Here is a 21,719-nt window from a genome sequence, read left to right on the forward strand (position 1 = left end):
GTCTCAGGGTTTAGATTTTAGATATTGTGATAGCAAATCAGTATCCTAAAGCAATATCTTAAGACCATATCTTCAGAATATATGGCAGGACGAATTATAAGATATTCTTGTAAAAACCTATAGAAATTGAGACAAATTACTTTCATTGTTTGTAAAAAAAAACATTTATTCATAATTCAGCCAACATGTCTCTGAATTTGAGTACCTTTTAATTCATTGCCTACAGTGCCACAATGCTACAATACAGTATACCTTAATAGTTTAGAACATACATATTTTTTAAAATGCTTGCAGTGTCCCATCCACAACTATCATCTCGATAACTCCCACTTGTTGTCATAGCGACCCTACTGTTTACCTGGCTCTAAACTCCCAGGCTCCACATGGACCAGAACTTCGACCACCACCTCTGTATGTGTGGCCTGAGTTTTACTGATGCAGCATTTGTCACTATTTTCAGTCCATTGGTCAACTTCCTCCTCCAGAACATCTTCTGTCCAAACCCTGATGAGTGATGCTGACTCTGGGAGGGACGGGTAGTTTTGTGCCTTTAAATAAGTCCGGAGCTCTCGGCCTTTTGGCTTTTCTTCACGTTGTTGTGACGTATCCGATGCCACAACATTGTCTGAGGGGAAATTATCTCCTTTTGGAGCTCTGTGATCATTCATCATCATCATCATCATCATCATCTCTTCTGTCTTTTGTGCTCCTACAAAGTCCTGTAACAGAATCACACTGTTCAAACAACACTGGCTTTCCAGAATACAACCATTCAAACGATATATTGTATGTGAGAGCAAGTATGCATGTAGGTGCATGCACTGTATGTATGTGTCCATGAGTCTGGCTCACCTCCACGTTGGATGGCTTCTGTATGGGCACGATGACAGGACTGTCCTCCTGCCTGTAGTGATGAGCTTTGGAGGGCAGCGTGTGGTGCAGACTGTTTGAGAGGGCGTTGAGTCTGAACAGCAGTTCATCGACTAAGCTTTCAAACTCCTCAAAGTAATATGTCTGTAGAAACAGAAAGCAAAGTTATTGTAAACTTTACAAACTATTAGGTGGATATTTGAGGAGTAACGAAAAAAGGTATCAGGATGCATGGGAAATGTGGTTTTACTTTTAAGACACACTCTGCTGTTTTATGGCCTGAGCAGCTTTTCACTCACCCTCCCTTCCATGTGATTTTCCATCCATATTGGTCTACGCTGCCCGGTGACTTCAGAGACCCTCCATCTGACGTAGCCGGCTAATTCTGCTATGGTGAAGACATTCCCTCTGCTTTGAGATCTTCTGGCACTTCTGACCAATGAGGACACCACACCTATGGCCTACAGGAAAGACAGATCAACAGTGACATGAACATGAATGCAGAAATCACAATCACAATATTTCAAAGAAAAAAGAAAACCTTTATATTATATAGCAGATATGTACCAGGGCTGTCCCCACCACAGAGGACAGATAGAGAAGCCCACGGTAAAGGTAATTACGCCCAGAGAAGGCGAGGCTCGGACCGGCCCTGAGACCCCAGCAGCGCCGCAGCAGAGTCTGAAGGGAGCAGGAGAGAGAGCTGAAGGCCAAGGAGCTCTGTGCAAACAGGAGGTTCCCGACGTAGGCCAGAGCCACCACCAGGATAAGACCTGAAATCTAGAACAGAACATTTAGATTTTTTTAGTACATGTATAACGCTAATGACAATCAAGCAGAGACAACATATCATTATGTTATCAATGTCACTCTAGCACACATGAAGGCAAAACCATGTGGAACACCACGCCGATGGTTGTATCACAAACAGCACTATTTCTGATGAATTGGTCAAACATCCTTTAAAAACCTGTGAGCTCCCTATTAAAAATATTATTTCAAGGTAGGGATCGGAATTCCTGGTGGTGTTGTGACAACCGGGTTACCGTGGGCCAGAAAAGGCTGGAGAGAGAGTGGGTGAGGAGTGCAGCGGGGGTTGCCATGGTCCTGTTCAGCCTCAACACAGCCACACACTTCATGGTGAGAAGGGAGAGTGTGACGCCACGCAGAGTACGAATATACTGCAGACACAAAAGACACCTTAATTAACCAATTAAACCCACACCATGATCTCTAAAGGACATCTCCACCTCAAAGATGGGCTTTTTTTTTAGTATACCTACAATGTCGTATTAAATGTCACATTTTAATTATGTTCAGAATACTCTTTTTAAAGATGAGGCTCTTTCGTTTTTCCATTAACTGGAATAAACTAAAGCAGGGCAGGCAGCGAACGGTGTTCTCAACATTAAATATTTGTTTTCCTGTCTCTCACTTGCTCCCAGGTAGCCAGCAGGCTGACGTCAACATCTCCTCTGTAGTCGTTTCTCTGGAGCAGCTCGACAACCTCCAAGATAATAATGGAGCGATAGATGTAATAAACATAGTACACCAGAGATACCGTCAGCAGAATGACCTGAAAAACAGAGAGTGAGGTATATTCATACGGCAGTAAAAGCATAATCAGACACAGTTAAAAACACGCTGCATGCTTTGACCTTCAAACGTCGCAGGTATGTTAGTTTAAGAGTCACAGGTTATTCTACCCTTTCAGCTGGGTCATTTTGATCTTGTTTGCATTGGTGTGTGGCCCAGTGGTTGTGCTTGCCTATGCATGTTTGCATGTATCTTTGAGCTTTTAATCTTTTATTGAATTACAATGTTGAAATTCAAATGTCCTGCCTGTGTGTGTTTAGGCATATGTGGCAGACTCACTTCCAGCCAGTTGCAGGGCGTCCTCCAGTATCCCATCAGCCCTTGCTGCCCCATAGCGTACGCTTGATCACAGAGTTGCAGCAGAGACAAGAGAAGAAAGAGGAGCTGGTGGGGAGGAAGAAAACACACGAGGAAGTTTCTTTAAAAATATTGTTATATAGACATTTTTATTACATTGTGACTGCTAGCTGAAAAGGGAGTGGCTTTTGAGGGAGGGCTGAAGGGCTAGTACTGCTGGCTAATATTGGGTTTTTGTTTGTTGTTTGGATAACTATAATAATCTAGCATAATCTTGCTTGTTTCCAACCCTAGCTTGAAGGCTTTTCGACATGGAACTATCTGAGATGTTGTGATCAAAGTGTACAGTGTTCATGCAAAGTTAGAGTGACTTTCTAATGGCAGTGAAGACCTTTACAGATAAAGTAATGTAGTATTTTACCTGGCACACCATGACAACATAGTCCCACACAGTAGGAGTGTGATACATCCTAACTGACTGGACTTTGGCAGAGGGCAGCAGGACGCCGGTGGGGCTCTGCTCAGAGAGCATGGTCACACTGGTGAACAGGTTGGGTGCAGGGCTGAACAAGGTGAAGCGGACGGACACGCTCTGTCTGCCCAGCCAGCTACCTGAATGCAGGAGCTTCAGCTTGGACGCAGCGTCCGACCTGCAGAGGAGCAGAGGTCAACTGAATGAAGGCGCCATTCATATTACAGATATGAGAGTTGATACTGCAGAAAATCATTGCAGCAAAAAACTGTGTGTCTGTTTCTCACTTTGAGTGGCCTAAGCCAACCGTAGCGCCTGGTCCCGAGAAGCAGCCCAGGTGTCCACATGTCCTTGGAGGCGTCGTCATAGAAACTAAAACCTGAGTAGTCATCCACAGTAGACAGAGTCTGTCAGAATACACACAGTCAGAACTAATCATAAACCAAAGGCAACACTTGTAGTAACTGTGATACCATGGTTGCTTTAATAAACGCACATAATTCAATGTAATAGAAGTTAACACTGGACTACTGCAGAATATATGTTTGTCAAACAGCGCTCTCTACAGGGGAAGTTAGTGCAAAGTACAATGATGTCTTGAGAAGATCTTGAATGATTATTTTAAGTAAAGTATAGTAGAATAGTAAAGTAAAGTATGGATCATTTGAGAAGAATATTGTTGCTTTGCTGTTATTTCACAACACAGAATATTACATAATGTAGTTATCATGTTCAACTATTACCAATAAACATTGTTTTCAATGGTGTGCAATATGAGAATGGTTTCCTCTTCAACATTAAAAGAAAAATCATCACAATTATTTTTGCAGTAAATGAAATTAAGATGGCACATGCATGCAATAAAAATAATGAACTAGGCGTAAGTAAGTATTGTAATACTACATGTACAGACATGTCTCTGTTTGTTACCTACCTGGCCCTGAAATGAGTTGGACACCTCTAACTTCAACAGGATTGGTTCTCCAATCAAGATGTGTGTCTGCAGTAAAAAAAACATAGTTTAGTTACAGAATGATGGAAGAGAAAATAAGATATTTTCTTCAGGGACAGTTCTTTCTTTTGGGTTACAAAGACTTGCTTACATAGTCATATTTTCATTGAATGAATGGATGGATGAATCATTTTCATTGTACTTGTGAAACCTTCATGGCGTGATGAGTCACTGTAGAGCTTTTGTAGCTCACCTCAGTTGCAGCTGATGCATTCCTGTAGAGTAAACTGAGGAGACTGGTCTGTGCCCACTTCCACCAGTGCTCATGCGTTCGTATGGACATAAATGCATCATCACGGCCCCTGTTGAAAGATAAAGTAGGTATTTTAGAGTGAAGATTTTAGAGAGCAACAGGGACATAGAGCAGCGTGTGTGTGTGTGTGTGCGTGTTACCTTAGAAACTGTTTTCTGACAGCTTGATTGAGGTGGTAATGGTCTGTGGAGGAGCTTCCATAATTGATACACAGCATCAGGAAAATCATGGAGCCACAGATGGACAAATCCCTTTATGAAGAGAGGAGACGATTGCTTACACAGCTCTAAAATCATATACAGGTGCACACGTTCACAAAAACACACCTGAGCGTGTCATAAAGAAGTGCCTCTCTTCTTTTCTTCCTGCAGGTTTTCCTCAGCTCTGCTGGGGTTGGTGGGCGTACAAGACGGAGGTAGCGGGCTCGCCGACGGGCGCCAAGCAGCTGTCACACATAATGAACTTGATGTTGGAATAGAAAGGAATTCTGAGAGCAGAATCGCATATAATAAAGTCTGGTTATCACCTGTTCCAGGTGTGAGCGACTATCCTGGGGAAAAGCTGACGTCCTAAACTGCTCTGCTGGTTGAATCGCATCATTGTGGCTCCACAGTTTTAAAGTATCCGTCTCAATCTCTCTGATGCTGAAGAAACTATGATAGTCTGATCTCCTCCTGTTCCAGTAGGAGACAGTCACTGCTGCTGTAATTATCTGCAAAATGGAAAGACAATGTTTCTTATGTACAGTGCAAAGAGTTAAGTGTAGTTTAGAGGCTGGAATTAGTTTACCAGTGCTGGCTGGATGAGGAAGACGCAAGACATCAGGGAGAAGAATAGGGAGTGTATCCATAGCAGAACCTTGCTGCTGCTGAACCTGAAACACACACACATGCATAGATTTGAATTCTGAGAGAGCGGATGTACAGCATGTTTCAAAAAGTAAGCCCTGGAGACATAATATGTAGTCACATTGGTGTAAACAGTGAGAAAGTGCAGCAGGACCACACCTCCTCACAAATTGCAGGTGGATTTTTTAAATACAAGCAGCTCAAGGCCTGCTTCATCCTGCTGTGGCCTGTCTGCTCCCTCTGTCTCTACCAGGCTTTTGCCTTTTAAGGAAGGTGTTGCATATTATACCTTTGATAATAAATCAATTAAGCATAATCCACACCACTGGCCTCACACGTCATCATCCATTTAATGCCATGCATCTCATCTACCTCATTCCCAGCACAGCAGAGAGCACCAGGCAGCAGAGGGACAACAGCAGACACAGAGTCCAGGCCAAATAGTGAGACCATTGAGATACTGGTCTGAATCCTCTCCCTCTCAGCCTGTCGATGACGTTGCTGTCAGGCTGCCACGCTGCCGGGTGATAGCGATCCTCCTGAAAGTCCGATGAAACCTTTCCATGAGGATCTCGCTCCTTGCGAAGAGCTTCACCACCATCCGTCGTGCCGCACAAAACAGCTCTCTGGGTTCCACGAAACCTGCTGCTTTCACTTAAAAGATCTAACCGTTTTCCCGGAGGTGCTTGATCAACATTGTTCCTCTCGGTAACCAGCAGCACATTTTGAAGCGTTGGTCCCGTGTTGTAATCCACTGCATAAGTGTCCACCTTTCCTTCCACATCTGTTTGTGGTACAGGTTCTTTATCGCTGCCTTTATTTTCCAGAATTGTGGACCCCGACGGCGGGTCTGTGCCCTACAAAGACAAGAAGAAGGGTCAGATAGGGATGAAAGATGGTGTGTGTGTGTGTGTGTGTGTGTGTGTGTGTGTGTGTGTGAAAGTGTAAGTTAAACCTGGTATCTCTTCCTCCAGGCTTCTTGTGCCCACTCCTGAAGTCTGTTCCAAGATACACTGCCATTAACTGAAAGGGCATCTATGAGGAGACAGAACAACAATGAAGGGAGGCAGGGAGGCAGGGGAAAGGGTAGATTGTCCGTTTCTAAGAAAGAGGAGAACCTCTGTTGAATCTCCCTCTATTTAAATACGAACCTTCATAAAAGTCCTTTTCAGTCTTTCTGCACTTCGCATGTTGGACTCCTGACCCCGTCAGCTTAAGCACACGCAGTCTGAACAGGAATGATAGAACTGCTGCTGCGGGCAACGCTGCCACCACACTTAATACTCCCGTCGTCACAGAAACAGCTGAGAGATCTGTAACGCCCAACTGGAGCGGCAGCTGCAAACAGGCGATCAGGAATAACAGCATTGTGGGCAGCATGTATCATGCACCGAAGTATCAAGGTGTTTTCTTTCTTCACCTACCTGATTATCCATGTGTGATATGATTACTGTGTTGACACATGCGTATCCCAGCAGCAGCAGCAGACTCACGGCAAGTCTTTGAGTGCGTGTGAAGGAGTGAGGGGCGGGGCAGCTGCACACGGACATCCAGACGTGGTAGTCGGCCAAGTAGTCAGATAGTCTGAGGCCCAACATCTGCACGCACACAGGTGGAGACTCAGAATCACACGGAAGAAGAGATTAAATACTGTTCTTATTTGTAGCTTAGAGTTCACAGACGTACGCAAACACTCTACCTTAGCAAAGCCCATTGCATGAGTGCAAGATCGCAGCATTCTCTCCACCCGGCCATCGGCTTTGTTCGCAGCCAACCAACACTGGCCGACAAAGAGCCAAGCGCGACCTTTCACATGCCCTCTGCTCACCTGTATTCAGAGTAGAAAAAAAAGATATCTTTGTGGGCAAATTGAAAGGAGTATACATAGACCATTTATTAATTGAATTACCAGACATTGTGATATGTATTGTTATCGAGATACGGATATATATTGAGATATTTGGCGGATTAACAAGAGGACCTCACCTCGGATACCTCCACTTGTTTGAGGTACCAGATCGGGGAGGGTCCAGAGTTGTCATGCCAGATGTGGACCCCCCACACTGGGCCCAGGCTGTCTGCTGCACTGTGGCCACAGAGAGCACATCAAAGACTTTATGAATGAGCAAACCAAACTTAAATCTACTCTAAATATTACATATTACAATATTTATAGTATTGTCGTAAATGTGTCATTTTCTTGTCTTGTTGAAAGAAATATATGGATTTTTACCTTAATATAAAGGTGTCTTGAGAGTTCTTCCTGAACAGAGTGCATCCTGGGACTTGTAGTTCTCTTGTCTGCGAGAACCCATCTTCACCATTCAGCACTATATAAACCTGGTGAACAAAGTAAGAAAGTACAGGACTTGACCTTTACAATAATAACACAATACACACTGAAGTTTACAGTTTAGCATTAATGTTGTTATTGTGGAAACCAAACCTCATCAGAGCCATACAGCCGACATGACAACAGTTTCACTTAACCCAGTGGTCAGTGCACGAATATCCTGGTATCAAAGTACTGTGAAATCATTCAGTTTGGCCTCACGGTTTGAAAGAACCAACCTTTGCACTCATACAGGCTGCGGAGCAGAGGCCGGTGTGGATTGTAACAGCGTAGAGATATGGGTCACGGGGGGAGTTGTCAGAAAGGAAGTGTACTCTCCGGTTTTCCTCAGATGCAACATCAGCTCTCTTACACACCACCAACGCCGGGATGTACAGACACACACAGAGCAGCAGGACAGCCAGCATCGTCACATCACTGGACACGCTGCAGCGCAGACAGGGAGAGAGCACAGAATGACAAATGTGTGTGTAAATGATTATTATTCAATATGTGTCCAAAGTCCAGGGTCCAAATTACTGCTGCAGATTTTGATTTTCTCTGGTTAAAAACACGATCCAAGTTCGAGGAGAATGAGGTCACCTTAGGAACGGGTCCAGGTCAGTTGTTTCATGGCTGCTCTGGATCTGCTGCTGCACCACAGCCAGCGGCCTCAACTGGTGACAACTGAGACAAACAGCACCAGGTGAATCATTTATGCGAGTCCTCCCCATGTACATGTTATTTCTCGCATGTGTGTTTTCCTCCGTGATGGTTTCATGTTTTCCCACACACACATAATCCATGCCTTACCTGCAGTTGACTGCAGTCGTTGTGTCTGCTTGCTGTGTCCTGCAGCCCTGCTGTGTCCAGGTCCCCTGGCGACCGTCCCAGGACAAACACAGGCTGCTGTCCACTGTGAGACTGTAGCTCACCTGTTTGCTCAGGTGCTTGTGTGTGGGTGTTTTCCCAAAATCAGCATTCAGCAGGGCCAGGTGACCAACGCCTCCAGCTAGAAAGGTTTAGGATTTTGGAAATCCAGTTTTTTTAAATAACCACGAAAGTACATTTTAAAACAGGTAAATATGAGAAGGGTGGATAGATGACAGTGTAGGACACGAAAAAGGTTGGACGGAAAGAACTGAAATTTGACAGTCTTACCACTGAGGTAGGATGGGGGCAGAGTGAAGCATGTGATATTGCTCTCCCAGTGGTGAATCCTGTGCAGATGGTGCATGCTGGGAGTCGGCCTCTCAAACATCCTGCCACAACAGAGACTCTTGGTTTGATTGTGTATCATACTCTTGCCACTATCAGATGAACAAGGCCACGTCACCGCAAGCCTACCTGAAGAGCAGCATGATGGGAAATGCCTTGTCGAGCGGCGGATTGAACACCACACTCAGCTGGATGGCCTGCTGCAAAAGCTCCTGGGTAATGTTGAAAGTGTGGTAGTTGATCCGGCTGCGCAGGAGGACGTACTCAGGCAAACGGCTCTCCTGCGGAGCGGATGCGAGCGCGTGGTCACTCACTTTCATTTAACAACATGCTCCACTAGCGGTGATACGGTGCAAACGGAGGAACGCACGTTTCTCGGTGGTCGTCGCAGCTCGACGTTTATTGGCTGAATGAGGGAGCGAACGGGGATCTTTCTCCTCGTGCTGCACTCGTACAGGCTGAAGTCGACCACGGGTCCACGCAGCTGGAAATCGGCAGAGGAAAAATGAGAGCCATGCCTTGCCGGTTACTCACTCCGTGTCGTCATACCCCGCCAGCCTCACCGTTCCAGGGTAGTGAGCCCAGGTGTAAGGGCTGTGAGTGAGCTCAGTCAGCATGCTGAGCACACACAGTCTGCTCTCAGTCCCTCCGCTGCCATGAACAAACAGGAGCCGGATCAGGGAGGAAGGCATGTAGACGGCGGTAGAACCACTGCTGAGGACTGTGGAGGTTTGGTTTTGGTATGTGGCATATAAGGAGATGAGGCCAGTGCTGACTCTGTGCTCATAGGCCTCATGGAACAAGATGTACTTCTGAAGAAGAAAAAAGAGTGACAGTAGAGGGATATGTGGAGGTAGGAATATGAATACATGCAAGAGGTATGCACAAGAACGTGTTTGTCCTCTCTCACCAGCATCAGGTCTGAAGCAGTCTGCAGAATATCAGCTACAAGCTGCACCGCCTGCTTGGCTGAAATCGATAATCCTTGTTCCATGTAAATATCACAGGGTGAGCCCTGCACTTCATCACGCGGGTCTGATTCTGCTGTCTGTGTAATGTCAGCACCGGTTGCTGGTGTGTAGTCGTTACTAGTCACAGCAGCTCGCAGGCTGTGTGAGAGCAGGGCCACCAGGGCGTCGAGTGTATCCCGCTCCAACGAGTACAACGCTGGGGCGCTGGGCTCGGAAAACCGCTCCGAGATGACCTGGACGTGGGCCGTCACACGTCTGACGCTCGCCAATGTCACCTAAACAGGATAGAGTGTTGTTTGAGAAACACTGTTTCAGCATCCTTTAGTGTCTGAAAGTCCATGAAAGGAGACAACGTTCCACCTACCTGACTTGTGACCTCGAAAAGGTTTTTCAAAATGCAGATGTTGTCCATCATTGATGCCTAGGATTAAATGACAATGTCATGAAAATGCTGTTAAAGTGGAAAAGTGTGTGTGTGTGTGTGTGTGTGTGTGTGTGTGTGTGTGTGTGTGTGTGTGTGTGTGTGTGTGTGTGTGTGTGTGTGTGTACCTGTCCACTGCTCTCAAGCTCACAGACCGTACACATAAGCACATGGCGCGTGCATCTCTGTGCGTGTGTGTTAGCCTTCGTGTCCAGACTGAGTCTGTTGAGGATGGTGGACAGAAGAGTGACGTAGTTACGGATCTCAACACTGTTTCCGAGTCGCATCAGAGCTGACAGGTTCGTCAGACCTGCCTCTGACCTGGAGAGAAATGATAGTAACGACCCCAGAATATACTGTATAAATAGTCAAACTTGTAAAACTCTAGAAATGATGGCAATTAAGGGCATATTTAGCATTAATGAATATCTTATTAGTCATTAGAAAGCTATTAGCTGCCACTAATAAACACTTTAGTCATAATGTCTTCCCTAGGTTATGAAAATACAAAATGTTTATATGATTTTAAGTCATTTCAAAGTCACTGTAATTGTACAGTGAACGTAGGAAGTGAAGGGATGGTGATTCTTACAGCTCCAGATCTGGATCACGGTGGGAAGAAGACGAGGCGTCCCTGAAGAAGCTCGGTCGGACTCGGACGGTGACGGGACACGGCTTAGTGGGCGACCCAAATGTGCTGCTCCTGATCTCTGTGTAAATAATTACTACAGCAACAAACAATCTATCACTCAGCGAATGAAAAAAAGGAAATGTCTGCAATAACGATGCATCCTTTTGCTGCATAAAAAGTTATTAATCAGTCCCCGTGTGCGGCGTACCTTTGTAGTCATCACTGGGCTCACCAGAAGGAAGGCTGAAGTAGTGCTGGAAGTCTCTGCCCTGATACAGAGTCCTGGGAGGTCTGTCTCCGACACCCACGCTGTACTTATACAGCAAGTCCTTCAGCACACACACATAAAGGTGTGAGGGTTGTCATGCAGGCAGCAATGTAAAGACATCAAAGCTGGAGTGAAAAGGTCAAAGTGCTTGTTTCTGCTATTCAAATCTGAAGATTTGCCATTAAAAAACAATAAATTATGGTAAATATAAGTCAGTTTTGTCTATAAAATAGGTGTCTCCTTTACAAACTCCCATCTAGAACAATATGCAGGGTCAAATCAGTAATATGATTATGAGAGTATGAGTGTTCACTGTATGAAATGGTAAACACCTCTTTTCCTGAGGTGCAGAAGATGCTGAAGTGTGTGTATAACTCCATTCCTTTGACTGGCTGCACCTGGCACGTCACGCCTTTGGGAGCAGGGTTGGTTTTTAAGAACAGCTGAGTCCGGCCGACAAGACTATTATGAGATTCTGAGTAGAAAAGAGGAACAACCAGAAAACCTCATTATTGTATAATTCTAAGTAGGAAACAGGAATTATATTAGACTGTATATAATTGGTGTTTCAATGTATTTGTCATCCCATCAACAACAACAACTTACTGGCAGTGACCTCCAACATGTATCTGCTTCCAGGAATCAGACTAAATGGTCTGAAGCCAAGCAAGGCTGAGGAAATACCTGGAAAGAGAGAGAGAGAGAGATGACTAAACGATGACTAAAGGCTCCAATAGGCGGACCAAGGGAGGAAATGTGACTGTGGGCTTCCTGAATAACGTACCTGTGTACGTGTAGGACTCAAAGAGGCCTCTGTCTACTAAGTCTCGGGGTAAATCCAGCAAGATTGGCTCCTGGATCACAACGGAAGGTCTGGAGTCGACCAGGTTGCTCCCCTCGTCTTCACGTAAAGCTGCATCAAACACTGAATCCTCTCCTGGCCTGAAGCTCTCACCATCTACATCTGGGAATGATATGTGATGAACACACAACCTCCCGACGCTATCGTGTGGTTATGAACAAACAGCCATGTACTGCACCTGTGGGTCTCCCTGCCGAGATCCCTGGGTCTCCTTCCTCAGCGTTGATCAAGGGAGCATCATAATCTGAATCTGCCGTAAAATCAGCTTTAATGCACAATATAGATACTGGACATCTGCACACACATATGGAAATCTAACAAGGTGCTTATTGTGTAATGATCTGATGAAGAAATTCAGTGGTACTAATTGGATAACTTAGCTTCCACTTGAGCAGAGGTCTACCCCTTTAATTTTATCATTCTAAAATCAGATGGAATAACTGATTTTGACTGATTTTGTCAGACCAGAGAAGCTTCACAGCCAAAGTTTCAGCGCTGTTTGGTCTCACCTAGTCGACCTCCCAAGTCAGCGCTCTCCAGGACAGGAAAAGAAAACTCCCAGTCAGCATCGAGTGGGGATTCACTGATAACATCACCGTGGCCTAGAAAGTGGCCTGAGTATAGGACGCCACTGCTGTCAAAGGCAAAGGGCGGGTATTCAGTGGAGGAGGACAAAGGCTTTGGAGGGTCCAACTCCCCCAGAGGGCGATAAAAGGCCTCCTCTCCTGGACATAAAGAGGAAAAGCTGTTCAATAATTCATCAACTATCCTTTTTTACTATGACCTTGCAGATTACTTCTCGTTGATTTTCCTTATGGATGTCCATGTTTTAATGCCTATGCGTTGTTTTATTCAAATCTAATCATGGTAAACGTTACGTGTTCACATTGAATTCCAAATACCTGCAGTGTGAGATCATTTCCATTTGAAAACAGTAAAAGCTACCTGATCCTGCTGTTGTCATGTCAACTAGAGAAGAGATAGCAGAGGACTCGGGTTCCGTCAAACCTGTGGGAGGACGATAAAAAGAGGTAAGTTTAGTGACACAGTGTCATTTTCTATTTCTGTACCCATAGTTATGTTATCGAGTCCAGAGGCAACCACTTAGGAAGCACACAGGTCCCATTTAATTACACAGCAGACATACTTGACTTCCTTCTTCTATTGCTTGATAATTTCCGGTCGGTTGTGGTCTGAGTTTTGGCTCTAGTTTCTGAGGCATTTTCATTCAGAGAGACGGCAGCAGAGGTATCGACATCACGGGGGTCCTCCATGATGATGGACGGAGCACTGAGATCCAGTGTGGAACAAAACGGGACTAGAACAGTATAAAGATGGGATTTATTTTCTTGAAAATGAAAAAATGTACTGTACATGTCAAAGTGTATTTGTCTTCTTTGTACCTTCTGTGAGAGGCTTGGATGACGCGTTGACCAAGTAGAGGTTCCAGGTGTGCTGGATGTACTCTGGAGAAATACCACAGCCTTCACACGAGGCGCTGACAGAGAAGGACTGATGCCAGTTCACGTGGTCTCCCTGGCACTGAGGGCAGTAAACTGACAGCTGCCTGAATTGGAAGCATTCAGATGCATGGTAACAGTCACAAGTACACTGTGACAAATATCGGTGGCAAATATTCACATCCACGTTTCATCTGTCCTGTCAAATCCTGGGATTCTCACCCGATCACATTTGGTGTTAAGGTGAGGAAGGTCTCCGATGGCGCCGAGCGCTCGCCGCTGTGGAGGGTGAACAAGAACTGGAACTGGTCGAAGTTGTGTTTTAGAGAACTGGCAGGAAACGAAAGCACAGGGGATGAAGTGGGAACGTCGTGGTGGAAACAGGAGCTGGTGACAGAGCTGACTGGTTTACACGTCCAACTGAAGCTGTGGAGAAGTAAAAAATGCCATGCGTATTTGAGTCACATCTTTACAGAATTTAAATACTTTACAACCATTAAAGGTTTCGTGCACCGTTTCTGCACCTGAGTGGATTCATGGGGAAGTCTTGGTCGTAAGATCCCCGCCCATCCAAGGTTACCATGGTGACGTTCCTGTTGTTAATGAATACGTTGGTGCCCCCCTGGATGAAGGCCACAGGAGGGCTTGGTATCACCTGCACTCTCACGCTGTAGTTGCTGTACACCACGCTGCCAACGACCTGAACCTGTGGAGCCAAGGCAGCTGCTGCAGTCTCGATTTCCTATATATAGGAGCCCCAGTTTACTCCTCTACTTACCCTAGCGATGGCAGTGTAGGTGTCATAGTGCAGGCGGTGACTGGGTAGTATGAGGGTCTGTCTGTGTGTGTCTACTAGAGGCAAAGGGAAGACCTGTCCTGCAGAGTCAAACAAGGTCCAGGTGTAGTGAAGGCCTCCTGAAACGTCACAGTCCACTTCCGTCTCATAGGTCACCCCCAGACGGATAACTTCATATCTTCTCACCTTGAAGAGAAATGATACATTTAATTATGTTTTTAGCTATATTTTAGTACAGCCATCTTAATGTTGAGGTAATGTAATGTTGTCCACCTGTATTTTGAGAGGCCCCATGTTTTTCACTGGTGGCGGCTGACAAGGCCGGTCCACAACAAAGATGCTACCGCTTAGAGAGGCAGAACTAACCAGGTTGGACACCGTTACCTCCACTTTGAACTCTCCTGTCCTGCAGACAGGAAACACATCCACTCGGTGTGAGATCATTTTAAGATTTACAAGTAGCTGGAGAACAATGAAAAAGACAAACTGACTGGGATGTCAACAACAGAAAACCCCTTCATCAAGATTTATTAGGTGAGGAAATTTAAGTTTAAAAGTATAAAACTGGTCCACAAATAATCAGAAATTATAGTTTGACAAATATCAAGATATTTGAGAGATTAAAATATACAATATGTATATATCAGTATATATATATATTAAAAAAACAATATAGATATATCTACAATAAGTCTATCTGTATTAGAAACACCCACATCTACCATGAAGCTAATTAAAATCCCATAATGAGAGCTGACCTGTGGAAGACGTGCTGCTCTGTGCTCCGTCCCAGCCTCGATGACCCGTCTCCAAAGCTCCACACATAGCTGACGTCCGTCCCCACGTTGACCCGGCAGCTCACCTCCACTGTGTGGTTCTGCAGGACAGAAGCCTGGTGAACCAGCCTGTTGAGCTTCACTGCTCTCTGGACCACCAGCGGGAACACATCGGAGCCAAGGGGGGTCCGGTCTCTTGACATGACCACAACTACATCATACCTACATTGAAGAAAAGTTGTCTATGTACTGTATCTCCATTTATTCGTGTAAACTGCTTTTACAGTTAAGTATGTTTATGAGACAATCTAGATTATTTTGTTACTTCATCTGCGTCTCGTACCTGCCAGGTTTGGGGTATCTTCTGGTGACGGTCCTTGAGGTGGTTCTGTCTGATCTCGAGTCTCCAAAGTGCCAGAGGAACTCCACTGGGTCTGGTGTTTCAGCCACCGCCAGGAAACTTATATCTGTGTTTGTGGGATAAACTTGCTTTGCTGCATAAATCTGCACTGCTTGGGGACAAACAGAGAGAGAGAGAGAGTGTATCACAAATTATTTATGAGAATTCGTCTCCTTCGTCATCATTTTGCAGCTTTTGTATTAAAAAAAGTTTAGAGTTTAAAAAAGGTTAGAAAAAGAAGTCAGAAAATACTTTGGCTAACATTTTACATTTTCAGATAAACACATGATACCTTCATTTAACTAAATCTGCATGTTAAAAGGGCATGCCATGTGGAAACATATATATATATATATATATAGAATGGTTTGTACTGCTCAGTTCATTAAAACACTCTCACCATTATGGGCCGGGTTGTGAACAGGTCTTCGACTGGTAGGTGGTTGCCACGTTGGATGAACCCAACCTTGTGGTGACGGCTTCCTGTTCCCCTCGACGCACACTCTCACGCTTTTGTTCTGAGAAGACACTTGATTCTCAGCGTGAAGCTCGACCACAGCTGTCCCGGTGTGGTCGAAGAGCAAAACCACCGTTGCTTCCTCTCCTGTAGCGTAGCTGCTGTCGCTGTACAGCAACGTTGCATTCACCAACAGGGACACGGTGACATTGGACCCCGCTGTGACTCTAAATGAAACAGAGTGTTTACCACGGGTTCTGAGCACGCTGGGGACGTTCAACGCCAACTCCCCGACTGGATCTTGAACGAGAATCTGTGTGCGGAATGAGGCCCAGCTGATTGGGTTAAAGGCCTGGACTGTCACATGGTAACGGCCCGCTGTTGTGAAAGACACATTTAGGTTCCACTCCTCCGTTGTTCTGCTCATCACGGTAGCATTACCCAAACTGAAGGTCCAATTCACTCTGGACCCCGTTGGACTGGCGAGGCTGACGACCTCCAGGCTGAATACTGTGTGTGTTGGAACTGCTGACTTCCATTTCCCAGAAGGCCTCAGGGCACATATATGCTCGTACACCATCAGGGCTAGGATGGCGGGGAGCGTAGCTGGTGATGGGTCAGAGGCGGAGTGAAGAGACGCTGTGAGGTGATACCGTCCTGCGGTGGTGGGGAGGCGGCAGTAAAGGCGGAGGTGCAAACGGCAGCCGGAGCCGTCGGAGGCGTGGAGGAGACGGAGAGGGACGTAGTGGCGGGCATCTGAGCTATGGGTGTCACCCCGACAGTAGACGGTATGTCGGTTTGGACTGAGACTGTGATCACGGCTGGCGTTGCCGTGGTTACTGTCGATACAGTCGTGATGACTACTGCTTTCTTGGTGAGTCATTACAATGCTTTCACCGATGCCTTTGTTGTCATTGTCCTCGGTGTCATGCTCAGCGTACGCCGTGAGGGTGAGGACCAGCAGGTGCTTCATGGTGGTGAACAGATCCACATCCATGGGGAAGTCCTCTCCAGAAGTCAGCTGACTCCCTGATACACTCACTCTGAGGTCAGAGACGATGAGAGGCACAACCACCTGCAGGTAGAGCCACACACACACACACACAGACAACATGCACACAACAACACACCAAAGTCAGATTAAAGTCTGGATATATTTAATGTTTCTCTTATATCCAACAAATCCCCTGAAAAGACCAAAAACATCAATAAATTGATTCCACTAACAAGTATCTTATATCTGACATCAATGAGCATGAGTTGCACTGGTTGACATGAGTCTATCATCAAATGTGTATTAATACGCAGCAGAAAATAGTCCCCAACAACTGCTCCATTTACTCCTGTTTCAGTAACATAGTAACTAAAAACGAAAATGTCCCGCTGTTTGAGAAAATTACTGAGGTTTTTAAAAAAAATTAAACTATATTTTTGATTAATTTTTAAAAGATGATTAAAGAAGTCTTCAGCAGGACTTCTTGCTGAGAACCACAGACAACTTGTGGGAGTTAGAAAGTATTTAGAGAATGACATTTGCAAACAAACTACTCACAATATGTATTGTCTCCTGTGTCCATTCGTAGGCACTGGAGGCGTTCACTGACACCATGTGAACTCCCTCCGTTTTAAAGGTCCATTTCTTTTAATTCGTGACAGACGGGGGTGAGGAAGATCAGAGATTACTTATTTTTTCACTTTAATGCTTTTTTTTCCATTTTTATACAACAAAAACACCTTTTATTGTTCACTGATTACTATTCTGTAATGAGGCATCAGATGAGACATCTTCATAATTCTAATACAATACATATTTTGCATATTTTCTCACCAAACCTAAATTCTTCATACAATCATGAAACATAAATCTTGACTGCAAATTATTTGCATCATATATTTCTTCATTTTCAGACAGCACTGGTTACTTTTTTAAAGAAAGTGTGCAGTTCCTCCATATTTGAAGCTGAAAGACACTTTCAGAGGCAGATCATTTATGTTTTAGTTTGGTTTAGAAAGGGTTGTAATCTTTTTGATGTTCTTTGTTATGAAGCAGTCACAAATAAGCCCAACTGTAAGCATGAGCAGGGTGTCCTTAACATTGATACGTTGTAATGGAAAACATTTTTAACCGGCTGTCTGTTGCTTAATTTAGCTTAGACTAAAAGGTTTTGTTGATCCGTGTTGGTAAATGTGTAAAAATACATTCTGATCAATTGAAAAGAGGGAACTTTTAGCATTTCACTTTGATATCTATCTGTATCACATAGCGGTGCTACTTTCTCAGCCCTACTTACCACGCTGCTGTTCAGACAGCGGGAGTTTGGAAGGCAAGCTGTCCGTACACGCTCTGTGTTTTTCTCCTTTTCCTTGTGAGTAAAGCACCAGAAAAACTCGACTGCCAGACCATTGCTGGTGTCTGCCCTCAGAGTGACAGGGTCGCCCAGGTATGCTGCCTCCACGCCGTTGGAGTCTGTCAGCAGGGAAGGGATGCAGGAGGGGCCACCCAGCGGGCCATGAAGCACAGAGACCACCACGCTGTCTGGAGGGGGCTGCAAGACGGAGAGGTGGAGGGTGGAGGAGAGGGTGGAGAGGGGGTTGGAGACACTGATGTCTAAATGGAAGATGACAGGATAAAAAGGAGAGAAAAGGGGATGACTATATATTTTCATTAATTCATGATTCACCATTTAACTAAATGTATTTGTTAACTTACTGAGTTCATATTTTCCTGGAGTTTCGAAAATCCAATGAGATGACGCAACAAAAGAGCCGTCGTCCAACACGTCGACATGATGTGAACTTTGACCTTTAGAGGGCGTTCCCTGAAACTCAACGGTGACGTGAGAGAGGTCCTGCTCTCCCAGACCCACAATCCCTAAATATCACAGAAAAACTCATTTGAAACAGGAACATTTAAACACGCACACATGTTTTAATGTTTTTAAAAATATTAAACAGTCATTTTTAAAAATCCTGATATTTTTTCTCTGTGCCTTTAATTTATTTTTTCACATAAAAACACAAACACAAAGGCACATTTTGAATGAAAAATTGGTCGGCACAACATATATCAAATATTTTCTCAAATACAAACATTATTTTAGAATTATATCTATAGTTAGCTGTAAAAACATATTCATATTTACAATTATGTAATTAAAATTATTTTAAATTATTTATTATAAATAAATGAATGTTGATCATTTTACAGTAAAATGTGTTTTCCACTGCTTCATGTAGCTTGTTCCTAGTTTATATCCAAACATGTGCATTAGCAGGTTTTATTCATGGTGGATTTGACTGTTTTTGACAATAAGTCATTTATTTGTAAAAATAACTGAACCTTTAAAAGTTCAAATAAATAAATAAACACTGACAACACGAATGTTGCCTGTCTAAAACACCATGTACATTTTGAACAACTTTTCCTGTATAGTCATTTTAATAATTGTGATGTTAATAATTTAAATGCATAATAGTAAATAATCTGTAATTAAAAGTATAAATAATATACATTATTATATAGTACCAGTCGGTTAAGAAAAAAACATGAATTTAAAAAACTACAAAAAGACAATATAACCAAAGAAGCATTTTCCCTCATATGTTAAGGAGAACACATCTTTATAAAAACTAACCTCTTTGCCAAGTCAGACATTATTTACAACACAGAACTCCGGCTTTATGTGCAACTTTTAGTATGGTATTAAGCAGCAGCTGACCTGTGAGCTGGTTGGGGCAACCAGCCAGGTTTCCAGAAACTTCCACGACAAAACTTTTCCCAGCCTGCACTCTGTCTGGAGATGTGGAAAGACGAACACTGTGCAGAAATGGTCCCTCGGTTCTGTAGAGTGCAGCACTTCCCTCTACTCCAACAGGCAAGTAGAGCACACTAAAAGAAAGAAAACACAGTAAAAGCATCCGGCACAAGTCAAACACAAAATGCTGCAGGATCAGAATAAATTTGGTGGCATTAAGGAGACGGTAACACATCGGGACATGAAACAGAATCAGACGCTGATGGGGAAAAGGAAAAGGCATCAGCCTTCCTCACCGTGGTCTGTCTCCTCTGACGTCCTGCATCCCTCCATTAGAAGATGTGTTGAAACACTCACCGGTAGTCAAATCACGCTGCCGGTTGCCACAGTAACAAGCTTCTGAGGTCAATGCTGCAACCTGGTAGCTTCAACAACAAATATGTAAAGTTAATGAGATACTGTCTGACTACTACACATGCAGCAGCTCATCTAAACACACTCTTACAAAACTCACTACTCGTTTTACCATGTGGGGTCTAAGGAAGAGGCTGGGAATCCATTTAAATTTGGTGCAACTCTTTGCAGCAATACGTTACATGTTATGGCAAACAATTAGAAAATAGATCTTATTTCTAACATTACATCTGAGTTGTGCAAAAGGTCATATAATATATCTGAATGAGCCCAGATACTAAAGCATTTCTTTTTTAGGGGTTCTGGTTGTTGAAAATGTGAGTTTTCTTCATCCATGTCATGTATACTATTTTTAAAAACCTATGTTGGTGTTTGAAATTAAATTCTATAATCATACTAAGAAGAGGATCACAAATATGCATATTTATAAAAAATAAGAAAAGCTATTTTCATACAAAGAGAGATCAATCTAATACAGCGTTATCAACATTGCCATTGGATTTTTGGATGAAATACAACAGACGCTCAAACACGTACCCTTCATCCAGGCAGCGCACAGAGCAGCTCACCGGCTCAAGGTCACGGACACCTGTGGTTACCGAGAGTCCGCCGCTGGCGTTGACGCAGCCCACAAACCACCGGGACTCCCCGGGGTCCGGCGGAGGAGCGGCCGCGCCCGAGCGAGGAAAAAGCGGATGCAATGAAACGAGCGCGTAGACGAAAGCAGCGAACATGTCTGCGGACAAAGGCCGCAGCTACAGAGAGGAGCTCGGGGGAGCAGCCGGGTGGACGGACGGCGTTTTGACGAGGAGCTAAGAAGGAGGGAGGAGGGAGAGAAGAGGCAGGTGTGATGTGTGAGAGAACAGAGCGAGACTGTGTGCAAATGAAGGTACCAGAACGGGTGTGACGAAGAAGGAAGAGGCATCAAACGGGACACTTAATATGCTGCTGCGCAATAAAATAGTCCGGATATAAGTAGTCCCTACGCAACCACATATTTGTGACGGTTCTAATTAGACGTTAGTGAGCGGGCTCTTGAGGCCGTCGTTTTCCTGGGTTTCATGAACTGCAACGTGATGTTTGGGAATATAAATAAATCTGCTTTATAACTGTGAGTATGCTCATAAAAGAACACGTGATATACAGTTTGCACACCACGTGTGTGTTTAACAAACCGCAAAGGTCACCTGTCAATCACAAAAGGTTCAACAGCAATTAGGAGCAGGAGTAAGGGCTTTCTCGTGCGGAATAAAGCAACTTTCACGTGTATGTTTTTAAGCCCGTGTTTCCATGTGAGGCGTTGCTGTCTGAGCTCCTGCTTATTTAAACACTGCAAAAAAAAAAAAAAAAGTAGCCCAATGAGGTGGGTGGTGGGGGGTGGGGGGGACTAAACTAAACAGCAGAAACATGAAGTGAAAGTCAGTTGTTCCTGTTATTTTATAATATATGTTATACCCTTATAAAGACTCTGATTTAAAATATATATTAAATAATTATGTGCGTTGTGATGAAACCATTTCATAGAGATAAATAGAACTGACCTAAGGTGACCTGTCCCAAAATCTTAATCACAGGGATATTAGTCGTTTATTTACCCGTTTGTTGGACCG

At 44.3% G+C, this 21,719-nt stretch overlaps 1 protein-coding gene across 1 annotated transcript; it reads right to left on the reverse strand.

The window, feature by feature from the left end:
* Window positions 1–246: 246 nt before the first annotated feature.
* On the reverse strand, window positions 247–20,843 carry pkd1l1 (polycystin 1 like 1, transient receptor potential channel interacting; the record flags this gene model as incomplete). Its single annotated transcript, XM_084033661.1, has 53 exons — window positions 247–719; window positions 853–1,014; window positions 1,170–1,331; window positions 1,438–1,650; window positions 1,917–2,051; window positions 2,306–2,446; window positions 2,746–2,850; window positions 3,185–3,413; window positions 3,523–3,614; window positions 4,170–4,235; window positions 4,441–4,549; window positions 4,641–4,751; window positions 4,827–4,945; window positions 5,027–5,212; window positions 5,290–5,374; window positions 5,721–6,205; window positions 6,304–6,383; window positions 6,500–6,686; window positions 6,773–6,946; window positions 7,048–7,176; window positions 7,335–7,434; window positions 7,582–7,688; window positions 7,920–8,127; window positions 8,284–8,367; window positions 8,494–8,692; window positions 8,842–8,942; window positions 9,028–9,179; window positions 9,269–9,376; window positions 9,462–9,710; window positions 9,809–10,144; window positions 10,234–10,290; window positions 10,419–10,611; window positions 10,883–11,015; window positions 11,130–11,250; window positions 11,522–11,664; window positions 11,796–11,873; window positions 11,974–12,153; window positions 12,230–12,301; window positions 12,561–12,776; window positions 12,997–13,059; window positions 13,199–13,369; window positions 13,455–13,618; window positions 13,734–13,937; window positions 14,036–14,217; window positions 14,290–14,493; window positions 14,581–14,713; window positions 15,066–15,305; window positions 15,427–15,595; window positions 15,884–17,015; window positions 18,232–18,548; window positions 18,651–18,812; window positions 20,053–20,120; window positions 20,647–20,843. The coding sequence occupies 53 exons, from the start codon at window positions 20,841–20,843 to the stop codon at window positions 348–350; spliced, it is 9,585 nt and encodes a 3,194-aa protein (XP_083889787.1). The 3' UTR covers window positions 247–347.
* Between the last annotated feature and the right edge of the window lie 876 nt (window positions 20,844–21,719).

The sequence above is a fragment of the Eutrigla gurnardus genome, assembly GCF_963514095.1.
Source record: "Eutrigla gurnardus genome assembly, chromosome: 18".
Lineage (NCBI taxonomy): Eukaryota > Metazoa > Chordata > Actinopteri > Perciformes > Triglidae > Eutrigla > Eutrigla gurnardus.